Genomic DNA, 19,548 nt, shown 5'->3' with positions numbered 1-19,548 from the left:
GGTTTCATTTATCAACTATTATAATTGTTATTGTTGTGTTAATCAATCGTTTTTAATTGATGTCATCTACCAAGGAATGCTGCCAGAGCTCATAATATTCACACCATGATGATACAGAATGATAGTAGCCCACAAAATCGGTGCAAAGGCTTATAAAATAACTTTCCTTCCTAGTAGGACTGCACAGGAACTCGTTAACCGCCGAGTTAGTTAGAATACAAAATTAGACTGTGTGTTACTTGTCAATCTAGAATATGAATATGGTGACCTGCATCGTGTTTTGAAAAACTGAATACTTAGTTATCCGCCAGTGTCACAGCCTTCATCTAATCTTTTCCAGTAGCTGATGAGGCTGAGATATTTAGTAAAATTATCTTCCCTTCAAGCACCACTCCTCGTTCCAAGGACTAGATGCCGCGCCAGGTGTTGCAGGTCGTGTCGTCGTACGGGGCTGACTGAGCAGGTCCACGAGGCTCCAGGGTCGGCTGCTGCATTTCTGAGGTCAGTCCAGAATTACATACCCTAGTCAGCATGTGCTGGCCTGAGCCCCAGCGGGCTGGATCGATATTCTACATTTTACAGCTTTTAAATATTGTTGCAAAGTATTTCACTGGTTCCATCCATTCGGCTAGTGTATGTTAAAAATATTGCCTTGACAATAACAAGATTTTGATTAATAATTACTTATAAGTATTGCTTTCAAAGAGGCACTGTGTGTATCCATATGTATAATACCTACCTATATGAATAGGTACATACAGGGGCGTATTTAAAGATTTCGCGCCCTGGGCTGCTGTAGTTTTCCGCCCCACCAAGGAATGAAAGAAAACCAAAAGAGCAGTCAGCAGTGTAGAGTACCTACCGATCTACATAATGTATAAGAACATTGTGGAGATAGATTTACATAGATAATAATAACTATCTTCCGAACAAAACAAAAGATTTTTCTGCATAGACGAGTACATTTTAGAACGTTTAGAAATAAACTTGTGCAGAGCGACTGAGTGAGGCAATTTTTTTTCTTTAGATATCTTTCCAAAAAAATACATAGGCGAAAAAAATATACTATTCCACCGGTTCAGAAAAGAACAAACGCCGGCTTTCATACTTAAAAAAATCCAGCGCTGCTCGTCACCAAAATACCTCGGAGTGACCCTGGATAGATCCCTCACGTACAAAACCCACTGCCAAAACACAAAAAAAAAAGTCAGTTCCCAGTCTTCAACCAGTGCGTCCTGCCAGTGATGACGTATGGTGCAGGGACGTGGACACTGAGGGTAGGACTGGTCCACCGATTTAAACTCGCTCAGGGTGCTATGGAGACAGCTATGCTTGGGGTTTCTCTGATGGCTCGTATCAGAAATGAGGTTATCCGTCAGAGGATTAAGGTTACCGACATAGCTGTCAAAATATGCAAGCTGAAGTGGCAGTGGGCTGGTCATATCTGCCGAAGAACCGATAACCGTTGGGGTAGACGAGTTCTCGAGTGGAGACCACGAACAGGCAAACGCAGCGTGGGACGCCCTCCTGCCCGCTGGACTGACGACCTTAGGCGCGTAGTGCCGGTAGTGGTTGGATGAGGAAGGCCGAGGACCGAGTGTTGTGGCGCTCCTTGGGAGAGGCCTATATATGTCCAGCAGTGGATGATTATTGGCTGATGATGATGATGATGATGATGATATGGGCAAGGTCCACGCATGCTAGATTTTGCTCTTAACGACACATAGTAACGGGATGCCTCAAACCGGCACCGCTCTAGAAAAACTACTCTCTGGCTGGGATAGCACCCCCTAGCATACGGCGAAAAGTGGCATGTTCTGTTGAGAAAGTCAAACAAGAAGCGACTCCAGACATCCACTGTGAGTAATCACATACCGCCGCCCTTCCCGCCTTAAGCGCCGCAAAGCGTTTCTAAATAGCTGAGGTGTCCTTAACGGATGAAAACCCACAAAACGCAAGGCTAAAAGCAGCCCCAGGATCCTTTCCTACCTCTTCCTCTCGGGTCTCCCCTGGCACATTTGGAAGACTCTAAATCGGTTGCGAGCAGAGGTAGGCTGCTGCAAGGCCAATCTTTGCAAGTGGGACTTTACCGTTGGTACAGTGCCACAAACTTATCTGTTCCGGTGAGAGCTCACGTAAATGTCTAATATTTCTTCATTCTTTAAGATATGAAGTTTTCCTGTAATAGTAATTTACCTTTGCGGTTTTAATAAACCCATTTAATCTATATCAATATATAATTTATTAGTAAATAATTAGATATTGACCAATTTCGTTAACTGTCACCGGAAAAGATAAGTTTGTCGCACTATACCAACCTATGCGACTGTGGTACCGCCCCCTGAATATGGAGCATTTACTGTCCTGTACCCAGTGCCCTTCCACCTGCTCTCGGGAAGACTTACTCCAGGCCAACCAGAATGCTATCAAAGATGCTTCTTTTTGGTCTGGACAAATTTAAAAATTCGCATGTTCACTGACATGAAATAAGAAGAAGTGTAGAGTACCTGTCCGTAGGTAAATGTATAAGAACAAATGCAAATCTATCACTTATGGTGATAGATTTGCATACATAATGATATCTTCCGAACAAAAAAAAAGATTTTTCTGGATTTCTATCTAGAGTACGTTTTAGAACGTTTAGAAATAAACTTCCGAGGGCGACTGAGTGAGGCAATTATTTTTGTCTTTAGATTTCCTTTAAAAAATACCGAGGCGGAAAAAAATTGACTATTCCAACAGTTCAGAAAAGAACGAAGGCTGGTCAACGGGGAATGATCAATGTGGGAAGATGGCTCAGGGCCGTTCTAGGCTTACGACCTCAAATATTGTTGTGTACTTTTTTATTCCTCCAACCTAAAGTCTAAGGGCGGCCCGCCGGCCGCCCTTCGCCGCCTGCCGCCCCGGGCTGTAGCCCTTTTAGCCCTAGGGTAAATACGCCCCTGGGTACATACCTTCCATAACTTTCTGACAAGTCAGGAATAATAAGGAAGTACTTAAGTCTTATGTATACTTATACCTTTCTTTTTAGTATATCTACTACCTAGAAATCTATGCATTATGAATTTATAGATTCCAATATTTATCTACTGATATACTCATCAGTAGCTTATGGGTCACAGTTGGTTTTCTCTCCACCATGCGATAATAAACACATCTCACAATGTTTAACTAGGTTTCAGATAGGCTCAGACTACATAATAGACGCATTTTTCCTGAAATAAAAATGACATATTATGTATCTAGCCTATCTGAAACCTAGTCATTTCTGCATGGTGATATTACAACTGAGGCGCGCGGGCGACTCACTCTATTTATATAGGCACCCGCACCTTGCAAACTAAAGGTGGAGAGAAAAATGGACTTTATTTAACTGTCACTGTGACCCTTATGATGCCGAACACGGAGAAAGTCGAAACGCCATATCTCACAATGTTTAACTAGGTTTCAGATAGGCTAGATACATAATATGTCATTTTTATTTCAGGAAAAATGCGTCTATTTTTCTTTAGGTAGGTATTTTTTCAGTCGCTCGGATCGATAATCACACCCACCCACCTAAACGGGCCATGACTTGGAAACCAATCGGCAAAAAAGAAAAAGGGCACGTCCGAAAACCACTTGGCGTCGCTCAGTAGAGAAAGAAACAACAGGGCTGACTGGGGGGTAACTGGCAATAACCGAGTATATTATAAAAAAATATTATGTACCTATAATGATCTTATTAATTCAGAAACTGACATACATAAGTACTTGCCTAATACATTTGCGGTTTACGACGTCTGGATTTGACGAGGTAACGTGCATATTTATGGAAGTAACAATGAGGCAACCATCGGCAGTAGGTATATTTTTGTTGTTGTGAAGTTGGGTCATCGTCTATCATCTTTGAAAGGCTGATTTCAGCAAGAATAAAAACCATCTCATATACTTAAAAAATAAAAGGGTTTAAGTACTTTAAGTTTCAGAATGTATATTTCCTTATAGTTATATTGAACTACATTATGTTGCTAAACAGTCTTGGCTTATATTTACTTAATTGTATGATGTTTGTGTTTACTGATAACACCTTATTTAGGGCAGTTTAGATTGCTCTTGCATTAGTCACAATAGTAAAAAAGAAGTTAGTATAATATGAATGAATAGTCAGTTTTGTTCAAAGCTACTTATATAATATTTTAGTAATCTATAGCTAAACCATTGAGATTATTTATAAAATAATACTGAATACTTTATCTAGTGGTAGTCATTTGTGAAGTATGTTTGTTTCGTGATTGAATTTCTTAGTCTAGCTGATACACATTGGTCCCATGCAGTCTTAAATTTTGTGCTTTTATTGTAATACTTAGTAGTATAAATCTATTCCATTACATTACAGAAGGTATAATCTCTATAAAAATCTTATCACAACCGCAGTTTGTAAAACTTGATACTGTATACTTTTGAGTAACATATTAATAATTAAAAACTTTCAGTAAATTAGATTACAAAGTCAAACATTGGCTAATTCAATGATGTCATACTTTCTTTGCTTCTTACATAAGATAGGGTAGCATATAGAAAAGTAATAGAAGCCCATACCAGCTAAACCGAGACTGACTATTACTGTAATTAAACCCCAAGCAGAGATTCCGAGTCCTCGGCGCGCGGGTGGCTGGCTGGGGAGACCTTGAGAGCTTCCGGCATAAGTATTGCCTTTGGCTTGTTCTTTATAACCTTTAGAGTTGCTTTTTCCAGCGCTGTAGCTTCTTCCGAGGGAACTCCGAAAAGCTGTACACGGCGCGAAGAGATGATTCAGAACTGAAACAAAATATCAACTTAAACAATACGCTATTAGGTATCAGTACTGTATTACTTGGAACGGAAGTCGAAGTATAAGCACTTACCGAGATAAGCTAGAACTATTCGCACCAGTAGGCCTATCATCTTGTACAATAAAAATCTCCAGTTCCTGAGCCTTTAGATCAAAATAAAACTAACGGTATCATAACTTTACACACATAAATGTTATAAAAGGTATTTATTCGCCGTAAAGCTATGTATTTCATTCAAGTTTCAGTATTTTAAACGTTTTAAAAAATCCCAAATACAATAATAACACGAACGACAATGTGTCACTTAATGAATGAACGATTTCAATCAATGAATGATGATTTTTTTTAAAAGAGGCCTATACCCGACTATTGTACTGGCTTTAGGTCTACTGGGATAGGTGGTTGGGTGAAAGAATGAAAGACATTGAATAAAAACTCATATTATAGATTAAGGTTAATGAATTAACGATTACTACACTAATAGCAATGAGTTCAATATCGTTATCAAGTATTATATTGAATCGATAAGTTCCGGTAAACACCTCTAACCTTTACACGAGTATTTTATGGCAACACTAGGAAAAAAGGAAGCTGTTTCCGTTCAATATCGTGACGTGTTCTTCCGCTTAGTTGTCAAACAAAACACCGACCGGCGACGATGGCGAAATTAAGATTTTGTGTCGTTTTTGTGTTTTACCTTTTATTAAAATGTGAAACAGCCAATGTCGATAACATATCCAGTGATATCAAGATTAAAAATGTAGACAGAACTATAGATATATCCACACAGCTAGTCAAAATATCAACCAAGATAACCTTGGAGAATACAGGTAAAGCACCGGTTAAAAACTTCTTATTGGCCGTCGAAGCTTCCGCAAAAGACAATTTGGCTTTTATCGGTGCTAAAGACAGTAACGGCAAAGAGCTTAAACTGGCGGAAACTACTGTGAAAGGGCACGACAACGTGAAGTTCTGGCGAGTGGAGCTGAAGGAGGCGCTGGCTGCCGGCGCGAGCGCCGCCGTGTCGTCCGAGGCCGTGCTCACCAAGGTGCTGACGCCCTACCCCACTGAGATCACGCAACAAGAAGACCAATTTGTTAAATACAATGGCAACTTGTATTACTACTCCCCTTACACAGTGGCATCTCAGAAAACCACTGTGAGCACCAACACCAAGAGTATCGAGTCTTTCACTAAAGTCAAGCCTTTCCAACAACAAGAGACTAGCCTGCAGTATGGACCCACCACCAACATTGCACCTTTCACTGAAAAGGAGCTTAGTGTACACTACAAGAACAACTCACCATTCTTGACTGTGACACGAGTTGAGCGTCTCATTGAATTATCCCACTGGGGAAACATTGCTATTGAAGAAACCATTGAGATTGAGCACACCGGTGCTAAGCTGAAGGGACCATTCTCTCGCTATGACTACCAGCAAGATGAGAGGAGCAGCTCAGCTAGTGTCAGCTCGTACAAGACCCTGCTCCCCGCCTCCGCCGCAGACGTTTACTACCGTGACACTAATGGAAACATCTCCACCTCAAGGATGCGAGTGAAGAAAGACTCAGTTGAACTCGACTTGAGGCCAAGATACCCCCTGTTTGGTGGCTGGAGAACACATTACACCTTGGGTTACAATGTGCCAAGTTATGAGTACTTGTATCATTCTGGAAATGATTACCTGCTCAAGATGAGAATAATTGACCACATCTTTGATGACATGCAAGTTGATGAAGTTGTTACCAAGATCATTCTTCCGGAGGGCACAGCTGGCTTGAAGCTGAACTTGCCATATGCAGTCACAAGGTTGCCTGACACTCTGCATCACACATACCTTGACACTAAAGGCCGTCCGGTTATCACATTCATCAAGAAGAATGTAGTTGAGAACCACATTCAGGACTTCCAGCTCCGCTACACATTCCCGCGCCTGCTCATGTTCCAGGAGCCGCTGCTTGTGGTCGGCTTCCTCTATGCATTGTTCTTGTGTGTTATTATTTATGTAAGATTAGATTTCTCTATCCATAAGTCTGAACATCCTCACAAAGAATAGGATAATTAATTTATATAAAATTGTGCAATTTACCAGTGTATTCAATAGAACACAATCTAGTTGATATGCATTTGTCTCAAAGGAAGTTTGTAGAGACCAAATAAATGTGTTTTCTAATTAACTGTGGTTTCAATTTTAATTGAAAGAAAGTTTAAGAATAAAATAATTTATTTCTATAGAATTAAATTCCTTTTACATTTAGAAATTTACATTTCTATTTACAGTATTTTAATGTGCATTAACAGCATATTCTAGCCAGAAGATTTACAAAAAACGCATTGATCTCAACACAACACTGAGTTACAAGTCGTCACTTAACTAGGTATATTTAACTCCATTGCACAAGTGAGAGTACATAACCACTGTTGACATGACTATGCATTTCCATCCAGCATCACTCAACACCTAGATTCCATACTCGGACAGCTTGAACCGCAGCACAACGGGTGCACTAGTACAAGGCAGGATCGCGAGCTCGGTGACCACGGCCGTCACGAGGCTCGGCGGGGTCACGTCGTAGGTCAAGTTCAGCAGGTTCAGGTTCTGGTTGGAGCGCCAGTCCTTCAGGGGCGAGTTGTCGTCGGTGGAGTCGATTAGCGCGTCGGGATCCCCTGGTGAGGTTAATAATGGGTCAGTTAGATTTGCTATAGTGCATACAAGCTAAAGCAAGACTGTGCTAGAAGACTCAGTATTTTTTGTAGGATAAAAATAAGTTTTCATTTTTTATGTGTATTGTCGGCAAGAAATTGTATATTACAAAAACTTATTATGATGTCAATCAATGCTCTTCTTATCTATAAAAGCAGCACTGCATTCTACAAGCTTCACAGCGTGATCCGAGTAAAGGATCCCACCCCTACACACTCACTAAACATAGGTCATACACAAAACTCACCCAGCTCATTATACACAAACGCGTCAGTCTGCACGCGCTCGCTGAACTTGTGCGTCTCGCAGCACACGAGCACGGGCACGTTGCGCGCGCGCGCCGCCAGCGCCACCTGCGCCGTGCCCACCGCGCCGAGCACCGAGCCGTTGACCAGCAGGGAGTTCGCGCCGAGCAGGACCTTGTTCACCTGAGGATAGAGGTGTATTTGGGATGAATTTAGTTCGATTTGATGATGATTACATAATCATGAACACGCAAACATAGAGCGGGACGTCCTCCAGCACGCTGGACTGGCGACCTCAGATAGGTAGTAGGTGAATAAAGGTCGTGGATAGAGTGGGCGATCCGTTTTTGGTCACGTGAGTTCAATTATTTTAGCACTTTTGCAATACCCTGTACGTATTTTGTCCATCAGCAGCACGGCTGTCCAATTTCAAAACACAGTAAGCGCCAACTTAAAAAAAAAACGGGTCTTTGATTTATACATTATTTTAGGCGATTCCGCACATTCCTGCATTGTCAGAATATCAAAAAACGGCTTAGAAACGAAAATAAAATTTCTAAAAACCTAGTAACTCCACCCTGCGAAATCAAAAATGCCACGAAAACCATTTTAAAACACAGTAAGAGCCACCAACCATTTTAAAACACAGTAAGTGAAAATGACTTACTAGGTTTTAAAATTGTCAATGGCGCTTACTAGGTTTTGAAATGGTCAGCAAAGGTCAATTTTTGCCCGTTAATTTTAGTAAGTCACAAATGGCATACATTATTACAAACACTTTTTTCGAAAAAATATCAGATATTTCAGAACCTGTATCTTTGAACCAATGAGACCTAGAGAGGTGAACTAAAAGTAGAACATAAGGAAATTTTGTCTTCTTTATAAAAGCCATAGAGACCTTTCTCGTCAGAACCTTTCTACTAGCCCTATTTTGCATAAACCAAAAAAAACTCAAACATTGTAAACTAATTTTAGCTCAAAATTTAGGAAATATTGTCTAATTTAAGGCAGCCATGAATAATGTTCGTGTCAGACATGCCTTCTTAATATGGCGATTTGGTTCATTTAGATAAAACTTAAAAATATGCCGGTATTTCAGCTATTGCTTAGTACGGTCGTGTAAAAGTGCTGCAAAATTTGATTTATATTATGTGAAGGATCCAAAACATATAAAAAAATAAAAAAACAAATAAATTATTACATTATTATTGCAATTTCAATATACTTTACTTGTCTTAAATTACACAATAATGGCTCTTACTAGGTTATAAAATGGTCAGTGAGGGCGGTTTTAGGGTGAGAAAACCATTTAAAACCTAGTTAGTGTTTTCTTTTGTGCATTACAGCAACAATATTAGTCATATTTAAATGAAATAGTATTGTATGTAAAGCCTAGGTTCTGCCGGTTCTTTTAAGCTTACATTCGTTTAGATATGTATCATAGTTTTACCAGGGCATTGAAATGAAGGGACAAAAACGTTTTTTGGCTCTCCTGAACATTTTGTCTCTTGGCTGTTACTGTGTTTTGAAATTGGACAGCCGGCCAGTGTACGATTAGAGTAGGTAGATCTAATTAATCTACTCTAATTGATCTTGTTATGTTTCTGCCACTGTTAATGTTTGCATTCTTTTCAAAGATAAACAACACTCACATGAGCCATAGCATCACTAAGCGCAGTGATATCCAGGCTGCCTACCACCACGCAGCGGAACTTTACGCCTTAGATAACCATAACTAAGATAACGCTGTTGAGGCATCCACTAGTACCCGCTGTCCGTTATTGACGTAGAAACGTCATTATATGGCGATTCGCCATAAATATAGCGCTGTGATTGGTGGAACGAGCACGAAACGTATAAAGCGCTTGGTGGAACCCGCATTAAATTATCTCGTCGTCATTATCGACGTCGACAACAGGACGGAGCCGTAGGTCCAGGATGCGGTTAGGTTAGGTTAGATTAGGAATGAACAAACACTCACATGACTCATAGCATCACTAAGCGCAGTAATATCCAGGTAGGTGCAGACCACACCAGCAGCTAGCAGCCGGCGCAGCATCTCCCGCGCGGCGCGCGCGAGCCGCCCGCCCACCACCACGCAGCGGAACTGCACGCCGGCGGTGACCGCGTCCACGAGGATGCGCTCGATTAGGGATGAACTGGAATGGATGTGAAAGTGGTTGTTTAATTGGTGTAAGAGGTAGAATTTTAAAAAAAACTAAAAAAACGTACTAGGTAATAACATTTGAGCGCTTTTCTGGATAATACATAAATAGTAGTTATAAAAGTAATGGAAAGCAATAGGTATATGGAGATGCGGTACGTAGTAAGGTTTTACACACGCAGCAGCAGTCCCTTTTACAGACCCGTCTTACAGTATCGTACACGTTTCGGCGTGGCCTAGAGAGTATGAGAAGTTCTACTAAAATATTTACGATCTCATAAAATCTATCAGAATCCCAACCGCAGAACCCGTATATTTAAAACAGTCAGCTTTGTCAACGAAACCCAACGTAAAATATTATTGAGCTTATCCAATAGGTACCGATAAAATAACTGAAACGTACCATCCATATGTGAGTATGTGGTCTCCGCTGGAGATCTTGTTGCGCACGGCGATGCTGATGGCCTCGCCCGCCATGTCGATCTGCTCGCGGATGTAGCGGTCGATTTCCTCGTGGAGGGTCTTCTTGGCCTGAGGGTGGAAGGAAATTTGGAGTTAATAAGTAAAAAATAGCAGTGTGTTTTGTAATGGTAAGTGGCCAGATAGTGGATAGAGGAAAGCCGAAGACAGAGTATGTGGCGCACCTTGGACCTATGTCCAGCAGTAGATAATTACGAGTTTTAATTATGATGATGAAATTGCGGTAAGTAGGTAACTATTATTAATTCCTAATATCTATGCGATAGCATAGACCCATACGCTTAAATGCCTGATTTGATTGTAACAATTGGAAAGAAGATCATTTATAAATACTCACATCAAACTCATCAACATTATTCGGCAGCTGCGTCAGATGGTACCTAAAGTACTTGACGGCGTTGGTCTGCGAGGCGGAGGGCTGCCTCATGGACCACAGGTACTCGAGGCTGGCGGCCAGGTGGGACTCCAGCCCGCGCGCGAACTCCGTCTTCGCTGGCAGCGAGTAGTCTGTCACCATCTGAGAAGATAAATGTTGGGTTTTGTAGTAAAACATAGAGGATTCCGCTTCAAAAAAACAGTTACATTTTCCAACAAGAAACCAAAGTTTCATCCATCTGAGAAGAGAATTAAAGATTAACCCAGCCTAGCTACTTGATTTATTTCATTGTATTTCGTCTTCTTCTTTAACTCCAAGTTCAAAATGATGTAAGGTCCGTATTCACATAGCCCGATTCAGGGTTAATAATGACGTAATGAAATGAGTGTATAGTTCTTTGACGACCGAATGGCGTAGTGGTTAGTGACCCTGACTACTGAGCCGATGGTCCCGGGTTCGATTCCCGGCTGGGGCAGATATTTGTTTAAACACAGATATTTGTTCTCGGGTCTTGGATGTGCCCGTAAAATGGCAATAGGCCCGCCCCCTATTACATTGGGACTAACATAACACTCTGGCGAAAAGTGGGTGCAGCAATGCACCTCTGCCTACCCCGCAAGGGAGTACATTAGTACAAGGCGTGAGCGTGTGTGTGTTTAGTTCTCTAAAAAAATTAATATTTTTTGTTTGTAAGGTGTCCAAAACGACCGATGACGCATTGGTAAGTAACTGCTGCGCTGTTGGTCCGGGTTCGATCGGGGATATTTGTCACAAGTACTATCGTCATTACCCCTTGATTGCATCATCACATTGCCTATCATGTTACAAAAGTAAGAAGCTCACATGAATACAATGTTTATGAATGACTTAGTAATGGGAATGGAGGTAACATGTTTGAAAACTGACCTTTTTCAAAGCATCAAGTAATGCTATGCACCTTGCATTAGATCCTGTCACCACGCGGGAAGCTAACTGTACGCCCAATTTGATAATCGCTGGGTGAATACTGAAATAAAATATATAAAATGTTCACTTTTATAAGGATTTTACATGATAAAATAAATGCCTAGCATGTTAGAATATGTATAGTAAATAACTCACTTGGAATTCAAAGGTATTTTCTTGAGAGACTCCTCATTTCTCTCTGCACACAAATGTTCGAAACAGTTCATTGCATTCATTTGAGTCTTCGTTTTAGACTTTTCCAGAGGTTTCGGCTTTGGAGACTTTTCCTGTAAAATTAAAGTTTATTAACAATTATCAAACTTAGGTATATCTTAGCCAGTGGCGGATTTACCTATAGGCCAAAAAGGCCAGTGCCTAGGGCGGCAGATTTAGAGGGGCGGCAAATTTAGCATTTTTTATTTTACAGATTTTTTTAATATAAATTTACGTGTACACAATCTACATAACTATAAATAAACGCACTGTCATATAATCAGTATGTACCTATATTCTTTGAATTTAGTGGCAACTGTGGCTGCTGAATCATGCTCAGAAGGGCTAGTACGGGGCGCATTTAAGTCGTGACAAAAGTTCTACGTCGTCGCGCTCGCTCTTGAGGCTGCGCGATGTGAGTGAGCGCGATGCATAACTTATGTCACGTCTTAAACTAGCCAAGATTGACGCTTTTTCATGCTGCTACAGGAATTTTTTGTAAACTCGACACAACGCTGGCTTAAATAAATGAGTGAAATCGGGAAAGGCGAAACCCGGAATAGAGTGAATTTGAGACGATGATCAGCCAGAAAAGAAGCATGTAATAGTTAAAGAGATTCTTGGCATACACATTCTTTGAAATCAATCAAATATGATATTACTAAAAAGGTTGTAACGCGACAAGAAGCGGCGGGAATATTTTCGAATTTGGAGAAACTGGAAACGGCTGTAATGGTTATATGTGGATAATGTGGAATTTTATCATATGTACTAAGTACATCAGTGATATTTTTGGACCAAACTTTTTGAGTCACTTGAGTCTACCAAGAATTCGCAGTTTGAAGCTTAATATTTCGCAAACCAGTCACTGAATAAAAAAATGGTTTGAGAAGACCTTTGATATTTTTGAAAGACCTGTACAATACCTTACACCAACGAAAAAAATCATCCCCATTTTACATGTATGGAAGGTACCTAACATTTTTATTTTCATTAATTTATTTTACCAGTTTGTCGATGCCGTACATTTGTACAAGGTGGATCAAAAGAAGTCATCCTATCTTGATTGGCTCTAATTTTTTTCTAAATGAAAAACTTCGATTCTTTTTTTTTATTAACTACCTATGTTTATTTGAACATTTCAAATTTTATTGGTAAAGTCTAGAAGATGATATTGGCCAAATGGGCACCGTCACAATTGATTGCCCTACGGGCTGCTTTTATGGCATTTCTCATCAATCCAGCGAGACCTTCGGGCGAGAGATTCTCGCACTCGTGTCGAATGTTGTCCTTAAGGGCTTCCAGAGACACGGGCTTATTCACATTAACACGGGTCTTGAAAAAACACCACAAAAACTGTCTGAAACGGTTAAATCGGGCGATATTGCGGGAAAAAATGACATATAAAACGAAAAAAAAGGCGATCCGAAAACTGAATATACAAAATTATTTGGCGTTCTTGGGAAATGTGGCTTCCATGGCTTGTCAACTTGTATTCTGCATTTGTCTAGTCCACCAATATCAAAACAAATTTGAAGTTGGTGGCCATTTTGTACAAATGAGAGCAATTTCCAATAGGGTGATTACTTTTGGCCCACCTTGTATATCTTTGCGAAATGTCAGCTTTGATATTTTTACCCGTTTCTGAGAAAAAGACAGCCGGACAACAAAGTGATACCTATAAGGGTTTCTTTTTTCCTTTTGAGGTACAGAAACTTAAATAAGATTTGATGAAACATTTGAAGTTGGTGACAGATAGGCATAGAAATATCCACATCATTAAGTTCATAATCATACTAATAACGGGATTAAACTAACAAATTGAATTTCAGAAGTCAGTAGGGGCGGCAAAAATTGAATGGCCTACGGGCGGCAAATTTGTAAATCCGCCACTGATCTTAGCAAACACAATAACAACTGATTAATTTTAAACTGTTTCTTTTGTTCAAAATTTTATGATTCACTGTTCATGTTCAATACAAAATTACAAGTAATTAATTCATAATGAATGATTGCATTCACCTTGACTATATTGGCTTGAACTGCAGGTTTAACCGCAGTTTTAGTTTCAGCGGGCTTGGTAGGGGCAGGTTGCTGGGCTTGCTTGGCGGCTCTCTGAGCCTCTTGCTTGGCTCTTCTCTCAGCTTTGAGCTCGGCCTTGCTTTTACCAGGTTCCTCTACCTGTATTTAATTAAGTACCATATTAATAAGTAGCCAATTGTTATAAGTATGTATCAAATCGATTAGGTCATATACTGTGTAAAGTAAGTAAATAAAGGAAGTAGTTAAGATTTACACAATTAACAGTGATCTTAGTACAGTGTTATGCCATGCTCCCAAAAAAACTTGCACAATATTTATGAATTTTGATAAAAATTTGAATGGTTATTTTGCACAGAAAGTGAAGCAAAGAGAGTATTGCACAATTCTGCACTAATTACCTTGCCAGTTTGCACTTTCAATAGCAATGCATTTACCTTGGCGGTGACCTGTTGGACTTCTTTAGCTACATCCACAATGTTTGTCAATGTCTCTGCAACTGATTGCTTAGTGACTTCTTTTACTGCAGTTGCATCCCCACCAGGTGCTATACCTTTCTTCTTAGCTTGCTTGGCAAGTTTCTTTGCCTCTCTTTCAGCCTTTATCTGTTCTTTTGTTTTATCTGTGGCTTGATTGGTCACATCTGGTGTAAGTACAACAGCCTTGTCTACCTCATCTTTGCTTTTAGGCGATTCTATTTTGTCAGCTGCTTTCTTCACTTCATTAGGTTTTTGAGTTGAAGGTATATCTTCTTTTTGAGCTACTGTTTTAGTATTAGGTGAGTTACTAGTTTTATTAGGATCTATCTTGGTTTTAGCATTTTGTTTAGCTAATTTCTTTGCCTCTCGCTCAGCAATCACTTCTTCTCTTGACTTTGGAGTAACTACTTTGGAAGACATGGCTGGTTTCAATATAGTATCTTCAATGTTGTTTTCTATTGGTTGACTAAGAATGTTATGATTAATTTCATTTCCCGGTATCACTGATACTGGTTTAGCTTTTTGATAATTATTAGATGATTCTATCTGTTTTATTTCAAGGCAAGATTCATTTGATTTGCTATCTATGTTTATTATTTCACGTTCTTGTAGTTTGCTGATTTGTGCTCTTTTTTTCCTATCTCTCCTTTTTTTAGCTGTTGTCAACTGTACCGTCTGTAAAACAATGTTACTTTGATTATGTATGTGTGATGAGTGTGGCATTATAAATATACAGTGGAACTTGGTGTGTAAAGTGGAGGTGGCCTATACCCTGCAGTGGGTTGACATAGGCTGATGGTGGTAAATATGTAATAATAAAATAAGTATTTACACAATAACAATACATAATTATGTCAATACATGCAATAATGAGAGAGGGAATAAATTGGATTACATTTATTGCACAGTTACAGTATACATACAAAAACAGATTTCACATGTGGGATAGTAAAATTTCAAAGTAGCAAATATGGGGTAACTAAACTAATAGATACACATGAATACAGAAGGGCTAGTACGGGGCGCATTTAAGACGTGACAAGAGTTTTGCATTGCGCTCACTCACATCGCGCAGCCTCAAGAGCGAGCGCGACGGGGAACTCTTGTCACGTCTTAATAGCGACCTGTGCTACAGGGCCTGGTGATTACAAATATACCCATTTATTCATAGAAAAGTTAGAGGATGTTTTAGCTATTGAACTGTTTTGTGCATCTTTGTCAAAGAATAATTTATTCATTGACAGAGAGGGACAAAACAGTAAAATAGCTAAAACATCATCTAACTTTTCTATGAATAAGGGGTAAAGTTTCTACATTAGGTATATCGATTTTTTGCTGAAAAAGCCTTAATGGTATGATACTATTTCAATTTTCACACTCTTTCAACTGCAAAATTAAGCACATAATTTGTAATATTTTCTAAGAAAAGTCAAACTAATAGCATCACACAATTATCCATAGCTTTAAAGAGTAGGTTGAAGACTACATTATTTGTAGGTAGTATGTCTATTGGGCCCAATACAGGTTAGCAAAGGTTGCAAAAAAAAACAATTATGAAAATTCTACAAGGCCTTATTTATAAAATACCTTATTAAGAACCATAGCTGCTATTCCTTGAAAGCTATAATATGGATAATTTTAAAAGATTAACTCGTACCTACATTATTATTTTGTGAGGAAATATACCTATGTGACAGCAGGTTTGCATCATACAATATACTTGCCAACCACAACTTACCAGTAATAGATTTTTCGGTAACTAAAATAGGAACGAGCTCTGACTACTTAATGCCGTGAAGACCATAAAAAACTAAAACAAGTACTTAATAAAATTCTGCATGAGAACTGAATAATCGTAAAAAAATATGCTGCTGATTTGATTTGAAGACACAATGTCAGTCAGACAGACGTAACAGTGACAGTTTGAGTCTGACAGTTCTCTCTATCTATGAGTGTCATTGTTGTCACAAGATAGTCCCACACAACACACAGAAAATATTTAACGCTACCACCTCACTTTGTAATTGGTCTGAGCACCTCACCATAACCTATTTGCCATAACTTCCATGTATGGTCAAATATCACATTAGAGAGCCTATACTATAGCATAGCCTATGTGAGCCAATGCAAAGTCAGCAAAGCAAAGTTTTGCCAAATACGAATAGCCAAGTGGGGTGGCAGGCAGCATTAGATAAGTTGCCTTTGTCATGTGTGAGTCACACGATAGTAGGTACTTATTTATAACTTTTTACGAGGGTCGTATTTTCTAACGTGGCCGTTATTATTCTGGAGCCATTTACCAAAGACTAATATTAGTCTATGGTTAAAGATAATGTCATTGCCATCGCGAAGTTTTGTTGCAAAGGCAAAGCCAGGGCAATTATTATTCTGAGATACAGAGACATGACGTGTAACAAAAATGTTGCTAGCAATTAAGAAATTCTACCAATAAAGTAGCGAATGTGTTACCTTTTATATGTATAGAGCCCATCCAAAAAAGGTTTGTGATCTCTGACATGTTAAAAATTGATAACTGTCAGAATTCAGCGGGACTAAAAATTACAGATTAGTGTGTTACTTTTTTACGATTTTAATTAAATAAATTTCGAGTAATTCTTATTAAATTATTTATTAACTAAAACAGATATGTATTACCAAGAGAATAAACATTTGAAACTAAAACTGTATCTTATATAAAATAATTACAACTAAATTTCTTAACTTACTAATAATACATTGAACATTAATTAAATAAACTACATAATTGAATATACAATCAAATAGAATTTACGAGCAGTGCTGCAATCACAAACAATTTTGACAGGGGTGCTTATCAATAATTCATACAAAACAAACCCCGGTGAACCGCATATCGAATAACCTAACGAGAAAATTCTAAATCTATGTACAATGGACACATACAATTATAACAAATCAATCACTATATATTACAGCACCATGATTAGGACTTGTAGAAAATACATATTGATTTGTCATTACTTTATCAATTTTACAATGGTTTACATAAAAGTGTTCCTTAAGCTTTTCAATATATTGTTCCACTTGTTGCTTCTGACATAAAGCTACAATACAGCCACCCCAACCTGCTCCTGTTAAACGAGAGTGTACATTCATTCCTTTAGAAATATCAACTAGGCGATCAAGGTTTTCATGTGAGCATTCGTATAAATTTTTTAAGCTGTCATGACTTTTTGACATTAGAGTACCAAGAATTTCAACAGTATCATCTAGACTGGTTTTATGATCACCATTATTTGTAGCTGAACCATTGAATTTATTTTTTGTTAGCATAATACAGGTGTTCCTAAAAGCTTCAACTCTCATAGCTTCCTCATATACATGAAGAGCTCTTTGTTTGAGTTTAAATTCTGAAATGTGTTGTGTATTAGGTGTTAAATATAAACTATCCAGTTTAGTACTATCTATTTCAAGTATTTGACATATTTCATCTTTGGTGTATATATCTTGCGGCAAATATTTATGAACAAAAATAACCATATTTTCCAGACTTTCATTAAGTATTTTTTGAACTTCAGACAGTGTTACCGTCAGAGAATCACTCTTCGCGCCTGTTAGTGATGCTAAAATTTGGGCTGCAAGTCTACATTCTATTACTCTGCAATTGAAGTCATTTGTGGCTGCTTTATTAGCTTCTGCCAAGCTATGCGCTACAACGAATGTAGCATTTTCAGGTAATGTTACTGCATCTGCTTTGAGTGGCTTCCATGTAATATATTGGGCACAGTGCTTTTCAGCTAAAAAGGCTATTGCTTGATCCATTCCACCACCTTGAGTGCCAATGTACCGTTCACTAATGGCACACAGAGAAGCTATATCAGATTTGCTAATGTCTACATTATTAGCAAATAAAAAGGCAAGACATCCTGCACTCACTAAAGCCGATGAACTGGACAAACCTGAAGCTGGCGGAACGTTACCATCAATACAGAGCTGGAGACCGTGTGAAAATTTGTTTCCCACATATTCCATGGCACCTTTCACACCACATAACACGTAATTATACCACATTGGTTTTTCGTTCACTTCAGACTTAATTTGCATATCTTCGTATGTACTCAATATTCCATAAAAGTTGGGATATTTTTTATTAACATTTCGAATAGATATTTCCAATTCATCAATCAATCCAACTGCTATTAGTATATCTTGCTCCAATGCCATTGGCAACACTGGGTAGCCGCAGTAATCGATGTGTTCTCCGATCAAATTAACTCGGCCTGGAACTCGAACAAAAAACGATGGTTTCCGGCCAAATTCTTCTTGATATATAATTTTAAGTTTATTTATTCTTTCTTCATCGGGAATGGTTTTGATAGGGACCATTTCATTTTTTGAACAGGCCATTTTACTGTTATATGTCTTTTGTTTACAAAACACACTACTATTACGGGCAGACGCGCTCGAAGTACTGAAACTGAAATATTGTTTCTTTATCAACTTGACGCGTACACAAATGATGTTTGTACTGAGTCATAAATATAACAATAACACTAAACATCTCAGTCACGACCATTATTAAAGCATTTCAATAATTGAATTTGTTGATCACTCTTATGTACCTAGGTTATGATGAAGATTGATACCTTATCAAGATGTGTAACCACTATTACTATCTTCTTTCAAATTCGAGTAGCCCGTTTCACGTAGTCAGCGTTTCACTGTCTCTCTAATGAAAATTATGATGCACCATAGTAAGTATACAATATATATGTATATATTTTCTAATCCAAAAGATAAAACGGTATCTAACCTTACATTAAAGCCACGGAATCAAAATGATTAAAAAAAATGCGTGACGTGAAGTGTATTTGAAACTACAATCTTTGTATATGGCATATATGTATAACTGCTTGAGTATGCATATTTGATGTTTCTGTTCTTATTAATGAGTTGAATAGAAAGCGATAACTAGTTTTCGCGTCATCACATCAGACACATTAATGCGGTTTATTATTTATTACCGCTATCTAACCTAGTAGGTAGCTACTTCTACCTACATTTTTTTCCCCGCTAACTGAACTAACATACATGCAGTTTGACGTGATA

The 19,548-nt window shown here is 38.6% G+C and overlaps 3 protein-coding genes across 5 annotated transcripts; 1 reads left to right on the top strand and 2 right to left on the bottom strand.

The window, feature by feature from the left end:
- Positions 1 to 5,428: 5,428 nt before the first annotated feature.
- LOC105393046 (dolichyl-diphosphooligosaccharide--protein glycosyltransferase subunit 1) lies at positions 5,429 to 6,991 on the top strand. The gene has a single exon (XM_011564760.3). The coding sequence runs from the start codon at positions 5,473 to 5,475 to the stop codon at positions 6,868 to 6,870; it is 1,398 nt and encodes a 465-aa protein (XP_011563062.3). The 5' UTR covers positions 5,429 to 5,472; the 3' UTR covers positions 6,871 to 6,991.
- A 29-nt stretch (positions 6,992 to 7,020) lies between these two features.
- On the bottom strand, positions 7,021 to 16,387 carry LOC105393035 (translation initiation factor eIF-2B subunit delta). Of its 2 annotated transcripts, none has more exons than XM_038112759.2 (11): positions 16,199 to 16,387; positions 16,048 to 16,081; positions 14,383 to 15,135; positions 13,964 to 14,122; positions 11,885 to 12,015; positions 11,690 to 11,789; positions 10,745 to 10,924; positions 10,331 to 10,458; positions 9,745 to 9,922; positions 7,766 to 7,946; positions 7,021 to 7,481 (listed from the first exon to the last, which is right to left on the bottom strand). In XM_038112759.2, the coding sequence occupies exons 2-11, from the start codon at positions 16,060 to 16,062 to the stop codon at positions 7,276 to 7,278; spliced, it is 2,031 nt and encodes a 676-aa protein (XP_037968687.2). In that variant the 5' UTR covers positions 16,063 to 16,081; positions 16,199 to 16,387; the 3' UTR covers positions 7,021 to 7,275. The 2 variants fall into 2 exon arrangements, with proteins under 2 accessions (XP_037968687.2, XP_037968690.2); XM_038112762.2 differs by having other exon boundaries at positions 14,419 to 15,135; positions 16,199 to 16,385.
- A 686-nt stretch (positions 16,388 to 17,073) lies between these two features.
- LOC105393024 (N-acetylgalactosamine kinase) lies at positions 17,074 to 19,498 on the bottom strand. Of its 2 annotated transcripts, none has more exons than XM_011564734.3 (2): positions 19,062 to 19,498; positions 17,074 to 18,916 (listed from the first exon to the last, which is right to left on the bottom strand). In XM_011564734.3, exon 2 carries the CDS (start codon positions 18,844 to 18,846, stop codon positions 17,395 to 17,397), a length of 1,452 nt encoding a protein of 483 aa, XP_011563036.3. In that variant the 5' UTR covers positions 18,847 to 18,916; positions 19,062 to 19,498; the 3' UTR covers positions 17,074 to 17,394. The 2 variants fall into 2 exon arrangements, with proteins under 2 accessions (XP_011563036.3, XP_048489028.1); XM_048633071.1 differs by having other exon boundaries at positions 19,086 to 19,498.
- Positions 19,499 to 19,548: the final 50 nt, after the last annotated feature.

Source organism: Plutella xylostella, chromosome 5, assembly GCF_932276165.1.
Source record: "Plutella xylostella chromosome 5, ilPluXylo3.1, whole genome shotgun sequence".
Lineage (NCBI taxonomy): Eukaryota > Metazoa > Arthropoda > Insecta > Lepidoptera > Plutellidae > Plutella > Plutella xylostella.
This window is presented reverse-complemented; position numbering and strand designations above follow the sequence as displayed.

Bases quoted from the DNA above. Each gene is read 5' to 3' on its own strand.
- LOC105393024 (XM_011564734.3), bottom strand. From the start codon at position 18,846: ATGGCCTGTTCAAAAAATGAAATGGTCCCTATCAAAACCATTCCCGAT.
- LOC105393046 (XM_011564760.3), top strand. From the start codon at position 5,473: ATGGCGAAATTAAGATTTTGTGTCGTTTTTGTGTTTTACCTTTTATTA.
- LOC105393035 (XM_038112759.2), bottom strand. The intron at 14,123-14,382 runs GTAATTAGTGCA...AATTAAATACAG, and splicing joins TGAAAGTGCAAACTGGCAAG to GTAGAGGAACCTGGTAAAAG. The intron at 11,790-11,884 runs GTGAGTTATTTA...ATTTTATTTCAG, and splicing joins AAAATACCTTTGAATTCCAA to TATTCACCCAGCGATTATCA.